This window comes from Callorhinus ursinus, unplaced genomic scaffold, assembly GCF_003265705.2.
Source record: "Callorhinus ursinus isolate GAN/ISIS: 27379988/994484 unplaced genomic scaffold, GSC_fseal_2.0 scaffold8, whole genome shotgun sequence".
Lineage (NCBI taxonomy): Eukaryota > Metazoa > Chordata > Mammalia > Carnivora > Otariidae > Callorhinus > Callorhinus ursinus.
Genome location: NW_027397070.1, coordinates 38,286,203 through 38,301,743, shown reverse-complemented (window position 1 = coordinate 38,301,743; position 15,541 = coordinate 38,286,203). Strand labels below are relative to the sequence as shown.

Genomic DNA, 15,541 nt, shown 5'->3' with positions numbered 1-15,541 from the left:
AGGTGCCTGCGGGATTCTGGCCTGTTCCTATTCTGGTGACAGCCCCCTGCCTCGCCTCTGGTCAGGATGACTGCCCCCACCTGTTGCTGAATGCTTGCCTTAGGACTCAGGAGCACAGTCCCTGCTCAGAGTCAGCTGGAGGAGACAGACACACAGACGGACCATGAGACACGGTGTAGAGTGCTGGGGAGTCAACCAAATTGCTCTGGGGAGCTGGGGAGAAACAGCTTCTCCCGCTGGTAGGCCCACTGTGGCCTCGGCTGGAGTGGGTGTCTGAAGGTGGGCCCCAAGCCAGAGCCCTGTAACTGCTAACGCACAGGGTCCGGAACCTTGCACGCAGGAGACTGGCGATCCGGGAACAATATTCAATAACGCCAAACACGGGACATCCGGAGGGAATTTTCTCGGTACCAATCACAAATGAGAGACATCATAGAAAATGTTATTCTTTTTTATTTCAAGGAGGTAATATATAGCCCCATCCACCAAAGCAATAGGGAATTAGAGGCTGCGAAGGGCAGAGTTTTGGAGAAGAGCCTCTGCTGCATCTCTGCGCTCCTGTGGGCTGCTTACGTGAAGGCCAGGTCAGCCACGCGGACAGGTGGCCTGACTCAACCCCCCATTGACCAAAAAGGGGTCCCTGCGTGCAGCTGAGGCCCCGACAGTCTGAGCACACTGGGCGGCCCCCAGCCTATCTAGCACTTGATTTTATTTCTGTGAGCCTAGAGTGGGCAGGACGTGAATAAATCCTGAGTCAAATTAAGGTGAAAGACTTAGTAGCGTTAGTACTTGGGATGAGAGAAGACAACACTACCTTTGAGGGGGCCGGGAGTCCGACGGGAGGTGGAAACACGCAGAATGGCCACAGGCCGCCAGTGCTCCATTGCAGACACGAGAGGGGTTTTTCACGGTACATGATGGGGTCGGGGAGCGGTGGGCACTGGGGCTGCTTCCTTGGGCGCAGAACTGAACTAGAGGTTCATTTGCCACTCGTAATTGGCTTCCTGGGTCGAAGTCACCACACCACACCGGGTGGGTGAAGCAACTCCGCTGGCACACCCATCGGGGCCCTGGGGAGAGGTGTGGCTCAGTTCTCGGATGCGGAGGGGGAGGAGCTCACAACCCAAGACCTTTCTCCCCCTCCCCCGGCTCCTTTCCCTTGCAAATGACCGTGGTGGGAGGTGACAGCCTTGGGCATCTCCTAGTGAAGTCCCACCACGATTTTTTCTAGAGAATTCATTTTGATGGGACCAAAGCCCCCCCTCCCCCTTGGCACAGAGCAGACTTATTTTCACCCATGGGAGGGCACCTTCCTGGCGACTTGAGGGTGGCGTGCAAGCGGGAGTCGCAGCAGTAACTTATAGACACCACTCATTTCAATACGACTGCCCGGGCCGGAGAGCTGGCGGCGAGGGGCTGCTTCTGCCCAGCATGCACTGTTCCCCAGCAACCCTGGCCGGGCCAGAGCTGGGTTCAGGTGCCGCGCGGGCTGACAGATTTTTGGTTTGACAGAAGTGGAAAGAATTTTTAAAAAACCACGCCACTATGTTCTCCAAACCCAGAGACATCAGTTTTGTTTTGTTTGACAAGAAAGGACAAAGGACCACAGCTCCATAGTGGCCAAGGCTTGTGCAGCACAGAGTGCAGTAGGTATCGAAATGTATACACCTTGGTCTGACCGGGAAGGTGGGTGAGCACAGAGCCACGGACCCTTGTCTTCTAGGTGCTGGCGGTCTCTGCTGGTGCCTCAGCCTCGTGCTCTTCAAAGCCTGGGACTGGCTTCTGCAGAAAGTGCATGGTGGCCTGGATCACCTTATCTGGTCCAATATTGTACACAGGGTGAGTGGGGTGCTGCAAAGAGAAGGGCAGATGCCAGTTAATCGCCCCGGTGGTCCTTGGGAATGTGCACAGCCTTGAAGCAGTTAAATGCACCTGTAAGAATTTAGCAGAAGAAGGACTCATCAGAGACACCCAGGGAGATCCGTCCCACAAAGCCCTGATGTCCACCAACAAGGTATTAGTAAAAACATCTAATAGTACATGGGACACAAAGGAGTATTATGTAGCCACTTAAAAACATGCTTTCAAAATATTTAATGATACGGGCAAATGCTTATAAGGTATTAAGAGAGGGAAATGGTATGCACAACGTTATCCCAAACTTTTTGAAAATGTGTTTATAGATGTGATTTACAGGCAGAAATTGGACATACACCCAAACAGGAACAGTGATAGGATTGTTTTAAATTTTCTTAATTATACTTTTATATATATTCCAATTATTAAAACAAACACCATGTATTTACATTTGTAATCAGGAAAAAGGACCACAACCTTATGACGCAGTAAAGGTATCAGGCCATGTTTAAATTCTTTTCTATTATTCCACTACATCACAGAAACCCAAAAGAAACTTTTGGTCTAAGAGCACAACTGGAGGCCAATATTCACGACTCTTCCATCTGGGGAGAATGAAGAAGGGGACAGAATTGCAGGAGAGGTTTTAAAACTTTTTTTTTTTAACATATTATTTATTTATTTTAGAGAGAGAGCACAAGCAAACCGGGAGGGACGAGGAGGGAGAGGGAAAGAATCCCAAGCAGACTCCACCCTGAGCGCAGACCCTGTCACAGGGCTCGATCTCATGACCCCGAGATCATGACCTGAGCCAAAATCAAGAGTCAGATGCTCAGCTGACTGAGCCACCCAGGTGCCCCTAAGTTTTAAAACTTTTAGGAGAGAATACTATGAGCGACTTAATGCCAAAACATATAAAAGTACAGATAAACTAAGTAACTCTATAGAGCAATATAAATTTTCAAAATTTACTCAAGAAGGTCTTTAAAATGTACATGAATAAATGAAATCAATAATGTAATTGGTTATTCTGCTTCCATCATTCCTGCCCCAGGATACCAGGCCTAGAGGGCTTCTCAAGCAAGTGCTATCAAACCTACAAGAAACAGATAATCTCTAACCTGTACAAATGTTCTCAAAGACTTAAAAAAAGAAAGGCGGGGGGTGGGGGGCGGCGCAGCAGGGAGAGAAAATACCCATCTAATACCCAGGCTAAGATATTATCCTGAAATTTAAACTGGAAACAGCAATACAATAAAACAAAAATTTTAGATCAGTTTTTCTTATGAATATCATGCAAAAAATCCTAAACAAAAATACTAGCCAAAAAATACTAGCGAACTGAATCCAGCAATGTATTAAATAAACACACACACAGTGTCCTATAACCAAGAAGGGCTGATCCCGAGAATGTAAGGTTAACATCAGAACATTTATTAACAAAATAATAGCATATTCGATTAAAGGAGGAAAATCAGGTGTAGAAAAAACACTCAATAAAATATAATATTAGATTATGATTGAAACAAAACAACAACCTAGCAAACCAGGAAGAGAGGGCAAGTAACATCCTTAACCAGATCAGAAATATTTATCAAAATCCCCCTGGGGCACCTGGGTGGCTCAGTCGGTTAAAGTCCGCCTTCAGCTCAGGTGGAGCCCCACATCAGGCTGCCTGCTCAGCGGGAAGCCTGCTTCTCCCTCTCCCTCTGCCCCTCCCTCTCCTTCTGCCCCTCCCTCTGCTTGTGCACTCTCTCTCACTCATATAAATAAATAAATAAATAAATAAATAAAATCTTAAACAAACAAACAGTAAGGATCCTACATAATGGTGAAATTATAGACGCCTTCCCATTACAACCAGGAGCAAGATAAGGAGCGCCCCCTATGACTATCTCCAGTCAGCACTCTATGTAGGTCTTAGCCAATATCCTAAGGCAGGAAAAAGAAATAAAACTCTTCAGAATCAGAAAGAAAGGGGTGCCTGAGTGGCTCAGTTGGTTGAGTGTCCAACTTTTGGTTTCAGCTCAGGTTGTGATCTCAGAATCATGAGATTGAGCCCCTAGGTCTGCTTGAGGATTTTCTCTCTTCCTCACCTTCTGCCCTTCCCCCCACTTATACTCTCTCTAAATAAATAAATATCTTAAAAAAAAAAAAGAATCAGAAAGAAAAAGGCAAAACTGTCCTCATTTTAAAATAACATCACATTCTAAATAGAAAATCCAAGAGATTCTACAAACTATTGCAACTATTAAGCAAGTTCATCAAGGTGGCTGGATACAAAATTAAAATATAAATATCATTTCTGTACATTAGTAACAACCAGTTACAAAATATAATGGAAAAAATATTGCAATCACAACAGACACAAAAACTATAAATTTCCTAGGTACAAGTCTAACAAAAGATGTGATAGTCTTTTGTGGAGAAAATGATAAAAGACCATTGAAGGATGTGTAAGATAATCTGAAAAACTGTGTTCACAAACGGAAAGCCTCAGAAGTCAGTTCTCTCCCATTAATCTTAAATCCAGTGCAAATTCCCATAAAAATTCCATTATAGCTTTTTGTGGAACTTGATAAGCTGATCCTAAAATCCATAGGAAAAAGCAAAAAGCAGAGACTAGCAAGGCAATTTTGAATAAAAAGATCAAGGTGGATGGGACTTGCCTACCTGCATTTAAGATTTGCTTAACATAGTGCAGACAGGTGAACAGACCAAAGGAACAGAAAAGAGTCACCTCAGATATAGAAACTTGAGTATGTGATGTATATGGGACACACATCAGAAGGAAAGTTGTAAACTTCCATTAGTGGTGGTGCTGGTGAACTGGGCATCCAAATGGAAAAAAGATAAAATTATATCCACCCCTCACCACAGACAAAAATCAATTCCAGGAGAATTAAAAATCCAGATGGGAAGAGCAAAACTTTAAACTGTTGGGAAGAAAATATATGTATGACCTCAGGGTAAGAAAAGATTTCTTAAGTACCCCTCCACACCCTCAAAAACCAAAAAGGCAGTAAAATTTTTCACTATAAAATTTAAAATCTCCTATTCAACAACAACAAAAAAATCCCACGAAAAGTGAAAAGACAAGTCACGAACTGGAAGAGATTCACTACACACACACCACCGACACAGGATTACTATCAAGAACACACAGAGAACTCCAACAAATGTACAAGAAAAGGGCAAACAATTAAATTGTTTGATGGCAAGCAGATGGCAGCCAATTCAAGGAAGCCGTAACACAAATGGTCAATGAGCTTCTGAAAAGATGCTCAAGCTTACTAGTAATCAGGGAAATGCAAAAATAAAACTGAGGTACCACTTCCCATGTATCAAATGGCAGAAAGGAAAGGTCGGACTACGGAGCAGCACCCTGAGTACTGCGTGAGCGTCAAATAACACAACCACGTGGGGGATGGGTAGGCGCTGTCTAGTGAAGATCAAGTGTTTCTCTTCAACCAGCGAGTCTCTCCTAGACAAACTACCACAAAGGACACTACAAGTCTGTCTGCAACAGCACGAACCAAAACCACCTCGATGTTAACCGAGAATTTGGGGTACACTTACACATGGGAATGCCGTATAGTTGTTAAAATGGGTAAACCAGAGCAACACATGAACACAGATAAACATCAGAAGTACATGGTCAGCAAGAAAAGCAACGCACGGTGGATCGTGCTCTAACAGGCATGAGAGCCTACCCTGTCTGTGTTGCTGACGGACACACACACAGTGACAGCACAAAGACACTTGCAGCCATGGCGAGTGTCAGACTTAGGACAAGGTGATGCTGGGGACAGGGGGAGCGAGACAGGGAGAGCGAGACAGGGAGAGCGAGACAGGGAGAAGGGTTGCGTGGGAGGCAAATATGGAAAAATGTTAAGACTTGAAAAAGCTGAGTGGTGGTTACTCCGATTTTCCCTGCTTATCAGTGAGGCTGAGCATCTTTTCATCCATCTACTGGCCATCTGTGTTCTTCTATTGGAACTATTTCGTGACAGTCTGCACAGGCCCCATTATTTGTTGGCTGCGGACAGTGTTGGATGGATTCGTGTCCCAGGCTCACGTCTGGGCTCAGGGGTGTTTCCTGCGGCTGGGCTGCTCTAGGGCTGGAGGCGGGCTGAACACGCTGCCCTCGCGGAGCTGACAGTTTTGGGGGGCAGCAGACAAAAACAAGTTAAACACACACATTACAAACTGCGCTGAGTGCTAGGGAGGGCACACACAGGGCGCCATGGCGGCGCATTTTGGGGGGACCTCACAGAAGCTCCTCTGGAGAGCTGCTACACCAGCTGAGGGCTCCCACAGACATGCGGTGGGGGCTGCGTGACTGCAGATTCCAGAAACGTACTGCCTCTGAGTACGCTGCCCCGGACAAACTAATGGCAAGAGGTCTGGGTCCTGAGGCAGGGGGTAAAGGCACAGAACTTCCGTCACAGATGGATCCCCCCACCTGGAAGCCGGAGTTTGCCTTGAGGCAGTTCCCTCATCAGTCACCAGCTCCTCCCAGAAGGCTGCAGATCCAGGACAGGGGGGCGGCGCGCTCACAGGTCTGTGCACAGTCCTGGGGACCCTGTGGAGAAGGGGTGTCAAGCCCCCCATCCCGTCTTACCAGAGCATTTTCCGGCACACCCAGGACCACATCGTGCACCATGGCCCCACTGCCGAAGTGCTGGGCTATGGACAGGCCACTCAGGCAGTAGCAGGTGTGGTAGAAGTCCCGAGACCTGCACGGACAAGGTGACTCTGAGCAGGGGCTCCTCCACTGCCCACAAATCCTCACAGGCACAGCCTCCAACAAGAGATCCAGGCCCAGGATGCACCCCCACGTCCCATTGCCACCCGGCAGCATTTCTCAAAGCCCCATCCTTCCGTCCTGCCCCACAGCAGGAACTGGCATTGTGGAGTAGGCCCCTCCAGGGGCCCTCCAGCTGTCTTCTGGAAAGGGCTCTCCAGGATGGTGCTGGTGTTAAATTAGTATACTTCTCCAAAAGACTACCAAAATGCTTAGAAATGGGTCAAATTCTTCCTGATCAACTGCTGGGGACTAGCCTTGAGCTGGGCCCTCCCCTGGATGTTGACAGGGGCAGGGTGTGCGCATGCCCAATAGCGAGGGGGACAGGATTTATCTGATATCCCTTTTCTTTGACTGTGGCACCTAAAGATATTTAATCTACGTGGCAATAGCTGTGACTGTAATTTCTGTTCATGACACTCAAGCGTTTTAAAATCCTGTATCCTATTCTATTTAGATCAGTTTAATTTAAAAAAAAAAAAAAAAAGAGGAGGAAAGAAAAGCTACACCCCGGCAATCTGTATACCTACCTGGAGAGGGGAGTGCATGTAAGCTCGGAGGTGCCAGGATGGAACTAGAAGGGGTGCCCCCATGGGGGTGCTTCACCCTAGTACTAAGCAGCTGGATAGAAAGGGACCCCCCACACACCACCCCCACACACCTCTGCAGAGGTAGGCCTGAGTGGCCCACCCTCTCTCCCTTCCCCGTCCCTCCCTCTCCTGAGAGAAGGCACTCACTTGCCAGGTTTATCCAGAAGCCCCCCGGCGGGACACTGGCAGCACATAAGGATGTACTCCTGCAGGGCCTGCTGATGAAACATCCAGTGGCTCATGCTGAGAGCAGGGTCGCCTGCAGGAAGGCAGAGGATCAGGGCGGGCCCACGCCAGGGAAACAGCCAACACGGTATCAATGATATCTTTATATCTTATTACCCACTGGGGACAGTTAAGGTTTCCCTCTATTCTTCCTGGACTAATTTTGAAAATTACATTCTCAGGACACTTAACACCTTCACACAAGTCCCATGATATGTCCCTCTCCTGACCTTCGACTCGAGTCAGAGCAGCAGTGCAGAGTGGGTGCCCATCCGAAACCACATCCCTGAAGGTGGCTCGGTAGCTCCGCCTTCCAGATCGACCCTGTTACTACCCCTGACTCAGTCCACAAGTCCCTACTCCTCTTCTTTTTTTTTTTTTTTTTTTTTTTAAGATTTTCTTTATTTGAGGGGCGGGAAAGGGGCAGAGGGAGAGGGAGAGAAAGTCCCAAGCAGACTCCGTGCTGAGCTTGGAGCCCGACACGGGGCTCGATCCCACAACCCTGAGATCATGACCTGAGCCAAAACCAAGAGTCAGACACTTAACCAACTGCGCCAGCCAGGGGCCCTATACTGCTCTGGGCTTCCTAAGAAACTTTGTCTAGCATATGTCTCACTCCAATTGGCTAAGGGAACTCGCAACAGGAGTGATGTCTGTTCCTTCTGTTTTCTAAGCCTGAACTTAATCTATCTCCAAAGGGCGTCCTCCAACTTTTCTCTTGGCTCAAAAACTTTTCCTAAGAAGCATTACTAGTAACTGCCAGGATTCTTGCGTCATCTAATATGGTAGCAGCAGAAACTGGCAATTGCGGTAATAATACTAAAGTAGGGACAAGCAACTGGGCTTCTACACTCTGAAGCTGAATCCGTACGGTCAGAGAATTCTGTGTACTGTACAGTTATCAAGTGGGGAGGAGAGACAGACTGCCAACAGATGGATGTTTGCAGAAGCACTTACATGGGAATTGGTTTTTAAAAACTATACACATGAGGGCGTCTGGGTGGCTCAGTCGTTAAGCATCTGCCTTCGGCTCAGGTCATGGTCCCAGGGTCCTGGGATCGAGCCCCGCATCGGGCTCCCTGCTCGGTGGGAGGCCTGCTTCTCCCTCTCCCACTCCCCCTGCTTGTGTTCCTGCTCTCGCTGTCTCTCTCTGTCAAATAAATAAATAAAATCTTTGAAAAAAAAAGAATTTAAAAACAAAAAACTACACACGTGCATTCAGTCCTTGATTAATTTTATATTTTGATCCCTGGGCTACTACAAAGATAGCAAACAATTTGTAAATAGCAATTAAAAGCTAATTTTTTTCCAGTCTTTTTTCGTTTCTATGCATTTTTCTATATAGTTATTATAATTTTGTATTTTGTGTTTTCCATTTAATGCTACAGGCATACATTTTTCTCTGCTGTAATCAATCAATCCTTTGTGATTTCTTCTTTAAAGAAGACTATTTAGGGCGCCTGGGTGGCTCAGTTGGTTAAGCGACTGCCTTCGGCTCAGGTCATGATCCTGGAGTCCTGGGATCGAGTCCCGCATCGGGCTCCCTGCTCAGCAGGGAGTCTGCTTCTCCCTCTGACCCTCCCCCCCCTCATGTGCTCTCTCTCATTCTCTCTCTCAAATAAATAAATAAAATCTTTAAAAAAAAAATAAAGAAGCCTATTTAATAGGTACAGGGACTTTGGGGAGGTGAGGAAAATTCTAAAATTGATTATGGTCATGGTTGCACAAATCTGTGACGACACTAAAAACCAATGAATTGTATATTTTAAATAAGTGAATTGTATGGTTATGTGAATTATATCTCAAGGAAGCTGTTTTTTTTTAAAAGCAAATGTCTTAAACTGCATTAAACATCTGTACAAAATATACCTTTATTCTATATCTCATAAGAAATAAAAGACTATTATTTTAAGGTAAGTGCTCACCTATCACTAAAATCAGAATGTGAAAAGCAACGGCTACGTTTACTATTAGACAGATTACAGAGTGGGTCAGTGACGTGCTGTATTACGGAAGTCTGCCGTGCTGTATTACGGAAGTCTGCAAGCTCAAAGTTCACAAACCCAACAAGGAGCTTCCTGGGATCTTGGAATTTGCGCAGCACCACACAAATCACAGATGAAGGTAGACGGGATTACAGGGTGCTGCTGACGGCCCTGGGATCAGCCTTCTAAATAATTCATGCCTCTCCCTCACCTTACAAATCCCCATCATGTCATTTTGCATCTCAAAGATTCTCTTAGAAAAGTGTTCCCAAACAGTAACGGACAGGTACAGTGACATGTAGCTCAACTTTGGTGGACAAAAACAGGCCTGCAGTATGCCTCCGAGAACATTCGAGCCTCCGGTAACTGCCAATCCAAACACACGCTCACAGGCCTGCTGCTTTCCTACGGCTCCAAGGAAACCAAAGAACTCTCTCATTTAGTCAGCATTTTATAGTTTAAAAATCTAAGTAATTTGTTCTTCTCTTCAACCACTGTGTTCTACACCCACACACCAGCGACCTATGTGGAGGTGGCCAGTGAGGTCCTACTGGGTGTGTGTGCCGCGAGGGGTCGGCCCCTTGTTATCTCTTTAACTAGTAATAGGATCATCGCCTTTAAAAAGTGTATTGGGTCGCTTACTGAGATAAAAGTAGGAATGCACACAGTTAAGAAAAAAGCAGAGTATGGTCCAGAAGGAAAAAAAAATTCAATATATGTCTCCCTCCCTTCAACTCCCATCCTTCTGCCAAAGGTGCCCATTGTTAAAGGGGTTTTGCTTGCTTCCAGGAAAAGCTGTGGGGCTGTCAGCCTGTGTGCACACAGACCACACTTTTTACACTTTATGTTGGGTTCCGGAGAGTTTTCCATAGTAGCCCATTGCATGTAACCATGGTATGGAGAAATCGTAATATATTTAACTATTAACCCTTTTTTTTTTTTAAAGATTTTATTTGTTTATTTGAGAGAGAGAGCACGAGCGGCGAGGAGGGGCAGAGGGAGAGGGAGAAGCACACCCCCCACTGAGCGGGGAGCCCGATGCGGGGCTTGATCCCAGGACCCGAGATCACGACCTGAGCCAAAGGCAGATGCTTAACCGCTTAACCCGTATTAACCTTTCCATGAGCAGTTCGGTTGTTTGCCATTAAACTCCACCTCAATACCCATCCTTTGCTAATATCTCTGCAGGTAAATTCCCCTGACCGTGCACTAGCCTGATTTAAGTAATTTAAACAAGTCTCCAAACTACCCTCCGAAAACCAAAACAGCTGTTTACACCCACACTGACAGTACAAGAGTGCCTGTTTTCCCACACTCTTCCCAACGTTGGGCACCACGTTTCCTCATCTCTGGCAATCTGACAGTAAAAACGACCAGTGTCCCACTGATTTTATTTGCATGTCTTTCACTGTCATCTTTTTGTTCCATTTATGCCATCTGCGGCGGTTACACCGGCATAGGTGGCGATCGGGTATCATAGAGCAGGTCACTGAGCCTTGCTGTTCTTCGTTTCCTCATCTATAAAATGGGGGTAACAAGAGTACCTGTTTCATGACATTGTTCTGAGGCTCAAATGAGAAAATACGAGTGAAGGACTCCGCTGAGTCCCAGGCTGAGGCTGAGCGCCCAGGAGGAGGGGCAATGGTAGCAGAAGTAACACCACCAGGAGTTCTTTCCCTGCCTGTTCGGAATCTCCCCGTTCAGATCCTCTGCCTGGGTTTCAGGGGGGTTGTTTAGCTATTTCTTAGTGATTTGTAGGAGTCTCTCAAATTAAAGAAATTAGCCCTTTGTCATTTGTCACAAATAATTTTTCCCACCTTGCTACTTGCTTTGTTTATAGAATTTCTCTTCTTTTGTAAAATAACATTTATTTTTCTTTATACAAGAAATACAAATTAATTGTAGAAAATCAGAAGATAAAAATAACATGAAAGAAAACAAATATCACCTGTCATTTCACAACCCAGATACCTTCTAGTAATTTTTTGGAGTCAACTCTTCACTAAAAAATGGAATTATAGGGGCACCTGGCTGGCTCAGTCAGCTAAGCATCAGACTCTTGATTTCGGCTCAGGTCACCATTTCAGGGTTGTGAGATCGAGCACTGTCAGGCTCCTCGCTGGGCGTGGAACCTGCTTAAGATTCTCTCTCTCCTTCTCCCTCTGCCCTTCCCCCAATGCTTGCACTCTCTCTCTTTAAAAAAATGGAATTATATACATACTGCTTTGAAACCTTTGATCGTAGTATATTATGAGTATCTTTCTACACATCGTCTCCTTTTGACTCCCAATGTCGGTATCATGCCCACTGCTTAAGACATTTCCCTTTTTCCTTTATCACTGCTGCTGAGAGGTGGGTGAGCTTCAAGCCCAACCCAGGGCTTCTCCCAAGCACTGAAAAAAGCTGCAAGGCCCAAGATTCACAGGCAACCTTTTCCTCAGGCAAAGCTTTGCATGCGATTAGGCCTCCAGAGCGTGTGCTACAATAAACAAAATGTCAGCCCCCCGTCATCCCACCCCCCACCGAAGACACTGGCAGGTGCCGCTCCTGTAACAGCTCTCTCCGGGATGCTCCTGGCGACAGCACCAGGACTGCATCGCATCCCCCCCAGGGGCAGGCTTGTGAAAGGCTGACCATTTTACCAGGGGCTTCACCTCACCAGTTCCAGATAAAGAAATCACTAAAACTCCAAGCTATTTTTGCTTTGAAAACATTGGACTCTTGGGGAGTTCTTGTCTTCTCTATTACAATGGTCAAGCCAGGGACAGTGCAGGCTCCAGAGTCAGGGGAATGATATATCTTAACGCCCTGAAACCGAAAGCTCTGCAGCCCCAGGCAAGGAATCTCAGGACAGACTACGACTGGGAGAATGGGAAGATAGGCAGAGGTTCTGTTTACTTCGAGTCCGTATCCAAAGTGGCCACAACTCACATGAAATGAAGAAACCAAAGAAAGGGGCTCAGAAAGAACAACCAAAGAAGAAGAAAAGGCATGTGGGGACGGCAAGGCAGTAGGGAGGAATCTCATCTTCCACATTTGAGCGAGTAATTACCCAACTACTAAGTCCAAAGAAAACCTTCCCTCTGGGCCAAGGGATCTCACTCCAAGAACAGATCAGGACCCAGGCGGGCAGCCATGACTCCCCCTCTCCCACTGGTTTCCTCAGGGACACCCTGCTCTCACATAAAATAAATTAGGATGATTTGGGAGTCCGCAGGCAACCTGAGATTTCAAGAGATAACAAAGGAAGGCTCCCAGAAATTTTGCTTGCTCTCTAAGTGCTTCGGTTTGGAATTCCCATTTGAGACTCCACAGAAATGAACATAGGTCTCTCCACTCCAGGCGCAGGGGGGGAACAAACTTGCATTTAGGACTCTCCAATGAACTTAAGATGTTTCTAATGGCGGCAACTACAAAGTCTGTCAGACATGGTGGATCTTTTCCCCATGGGTTCTGTTTCTCTGCCCCTTTCTGAAAGTGCCTCTGTGGTCACTATTGTGACCGTGACGTGCAGAGCGCGGGTTCTCAGTTCTGATATGACTGGTACGGAACTCTGCACTGGAAACTGTGGCTTCACACCCAGCTAAGGCGACACTCACCCCGGGGCCCAGGACGCGCGCCCACCGCCTGCCGGCCACAGCCAGTTTGAAGCAGTACCCGTAACGCGACTGAACCACTGGAGTTAAATCCTGGTCTGCGCATGCATGCCCAAGGCAGGAGGTTCCACACCGGGCACTCGAAATCCGGGACAGACAGAGCTCATTTCTGTCCCCCTAAAAAAGCACTCTGGCTTCCTGACTTGGTGAGCAGCCGCGGGACATGGCCAGGCCCCCGCCAGCCACCCCCCCGCCCCGCCGCCCCTCGGGCTCACCTTGAGCATGCAGTGCGCGGTGCAGCAAGGGCAGGAGCCCCGCCTGCCAGAAGGAGTAGCAGCCATCCACCAGCTTGTTGCAGCGGCCCTGAAAGCCACCTTCGAAGCGCATCTGCCGGCTGGTCACCCATTGCTGAGAATGACACAGACAAGGGAGAGGCAGTTGTAGGCGAAGGTCCCGTCCCCTGGCTTCTTGGCACCGGCAGTCCCAGTGTGGGGGCTGTTTTTCCTCCCCCTCACTGCTGCAAACGCAGCGTGGAGCACTTCAGCTGGACCCCTTCATGGCAATGCATCTCGGCTCCATGCCTAAAAGACAACGGACCACCTCTTCCTGGGTTCCAGATGGGTTCTGGTGCTGACAGGATGAAGAGGCCGGGCTGGCCTGTAAGGAGACCTGCAAGTGTCTCTCCATAAACAAGGCTGAACTAGGAAATGTAAAGCAAGACCACCAGGGGCTTGTTTCTAACCACTTTCCCTGCTCAGGGAAGTTTATTAAAAGCAGCTAAGTGGACTTTTGTGCTACGTCTCGTCAGGTGATCTCAAACCGTTCCTGACTTTGACTTGGCACCTGAAGAAATCCATCCAAGGTTTCTTAGCAAGTCACTTGCAGGACTGGAAGCATAAGCCGTTACCCTAACCACCAATGACGGCTCTGTCCAGTCTAGACCCTCTGCTTCTCCAGGGGAACCTGGCTGCCTAACAGAAGAAAATCTTTCACTCTGACCCTGGAAAATGGCTCCTGATGTCACTTAGCAGTCACCCATGATGCCGCCCTTCCCACTTATCTCCAAGTCTCCTAAACACGTGCTGCTACCAAAATCAAGATAGCCGTGGGTTTGGCCTCCAGGAATCAGCAGAACCAACTGGCTGAGCAGATAATGACATCTCCATTTGCCTCCCAGGCAGTTCCAGCCACCAGCCACCGACTTTCAGAACTGAACGATGCAGAATAGGGCATCTCCTTGTCCCTAGGTTCTTGCTAGACTAAGTTCCCGAAAGGAGCCACCAAGGGCCCTTTTTAGAATGGGGGGGGGGTTGGTGTCCAGCCTGCTTTTAGTTAGTAGTTGTGGAGTTTAGATTATATCCCTGTTCAAGGCAACACTCACCCATAAGGGTCAAGTCCCAAATTCTCAGAAGACAGACATAAAAACTAGACTGCAGGTGCAGGTACTGATATGTCCCCGGTGAGGTTTCAATGAGCCAGTGCTTTAGGGATGATGCCATTTAATGAAAGTAGGTGAAGTAACACTCAAGGAAAGAGAAAACAGGTACTACGGTGGGGAGTCCATTCTTCATTTTTACTTACCCTACAGACTAAGGGTTGTTTTTTTTTTTCCGCAGACTAATGGTTTTTAAGTCAGACTAAATAATTTTTTCCAATGTCTAAGCCCATGGGTTTATTCTGTTTCCCTTGGCTATATGAATTCATAAAATCCTTCAGGGATGGGTCCTAGGTCTCCTGGGTAAACAGAAGGGAGAGAGTAGTTTGGGTGAGAAGGACACTGGCATTTAGTGAGCACCTACTATATGCTGGGCTGGTTTATAGATTTTTTTCTCCTTTAACTTTCAGAGTCCGAACTGCTAATCTCTCCTTTAAGCTTCAAAAAACTGTTATCTCTGCCTTATAGAAGAGAAAAAAATGGAAGCTAAAACAGACATATTTCCTAAGGTCACATGGTTAGGAAGTGGTAGAGACAGGGCTCCAATCTAGAATACTGCCATTGTAACTGAGGCTTCTGCTAATTATATTCCTTATTTCTGCCTGGGAAATGGGACTTTCATATTTCATGCCTTATTGGTGATCAGACTTTTAAATGTCTAACAAACTCTAAGTCCAGTGCACAAAGTTGGCTATTTCAGCATGAACCTTCAAGGAAAGTATACTATAGGAGGCTTCCTAAAGATGAGGACAAAATACTGCTGGTCATGTATCTACAGAGTATACCAGAAACTTTCTTGCAAGCTCATGATGGGTCTCACGACAGTTCCTATGATGAGAGGCTGACATCTGAACTTAGGGAGAGGAGGTGAATGTCAGTTGCAGCTGGTTTGCTTTGAGGTCATGGTTGGGAGTAAATGCTTCCCTGAAGATGGTGGCACTGGGTGTGTGTGTGTTTGTACACTAGGCCTCTGATAATTTCAGTACAATCTAGTGACTCCCTGAAGCTGACTGCTTCCTGAATTCCTCTCAATATTTGTCAGGAGC

At 47.0% G+C, this 15,541-nt stretch overlaps 1 protein-coding gene across 2 annotated transcripts in view; it reads right to left on the bottom strand.

Annotated features, from left to right (window-relative positions):
• Nucleotides 1-435: 435 nt before the first annotated feature.
• The window catches only part of FNTB (farnesyltransferase, CAAX box, subunit beta), a 61,762-nt gene continuing 46,656 nt past the window's right edge, over nucleotides 436-15,541 (bottom strand). Inside the window, exons 9-12 of one of the 2 annotated variants that reach the window (XM_073895363.1) lie at nucleotides 13,336-13,468; nucleotides 7,402-7,513; nucleotides 6,482-6,596; nucleotides 436-1,932 (exon numbers count right to left, since the gene is read on the bottom strand). In XM_073895363.1, coding sequence (XP_073751464.1) covers nucleotides 1,720-1,932; nucleotides 6,482-6,596; nucleotides 7,402-7,513; nucleotides 13,336-13,468 — 573 coding nt within the window. In that variant the 3' untranslated portion in view covers nucleotides 436-1,719. The remainder of the gene's footprint in view (nucleotides 1,933-6,481; nucleotides 6,597-7,401; nucleotides 7,514-13,335; nucleotides 13,469-15,541) is intronic. The other variant, XM_025869885.2, reaches the window with a different exon arrangement.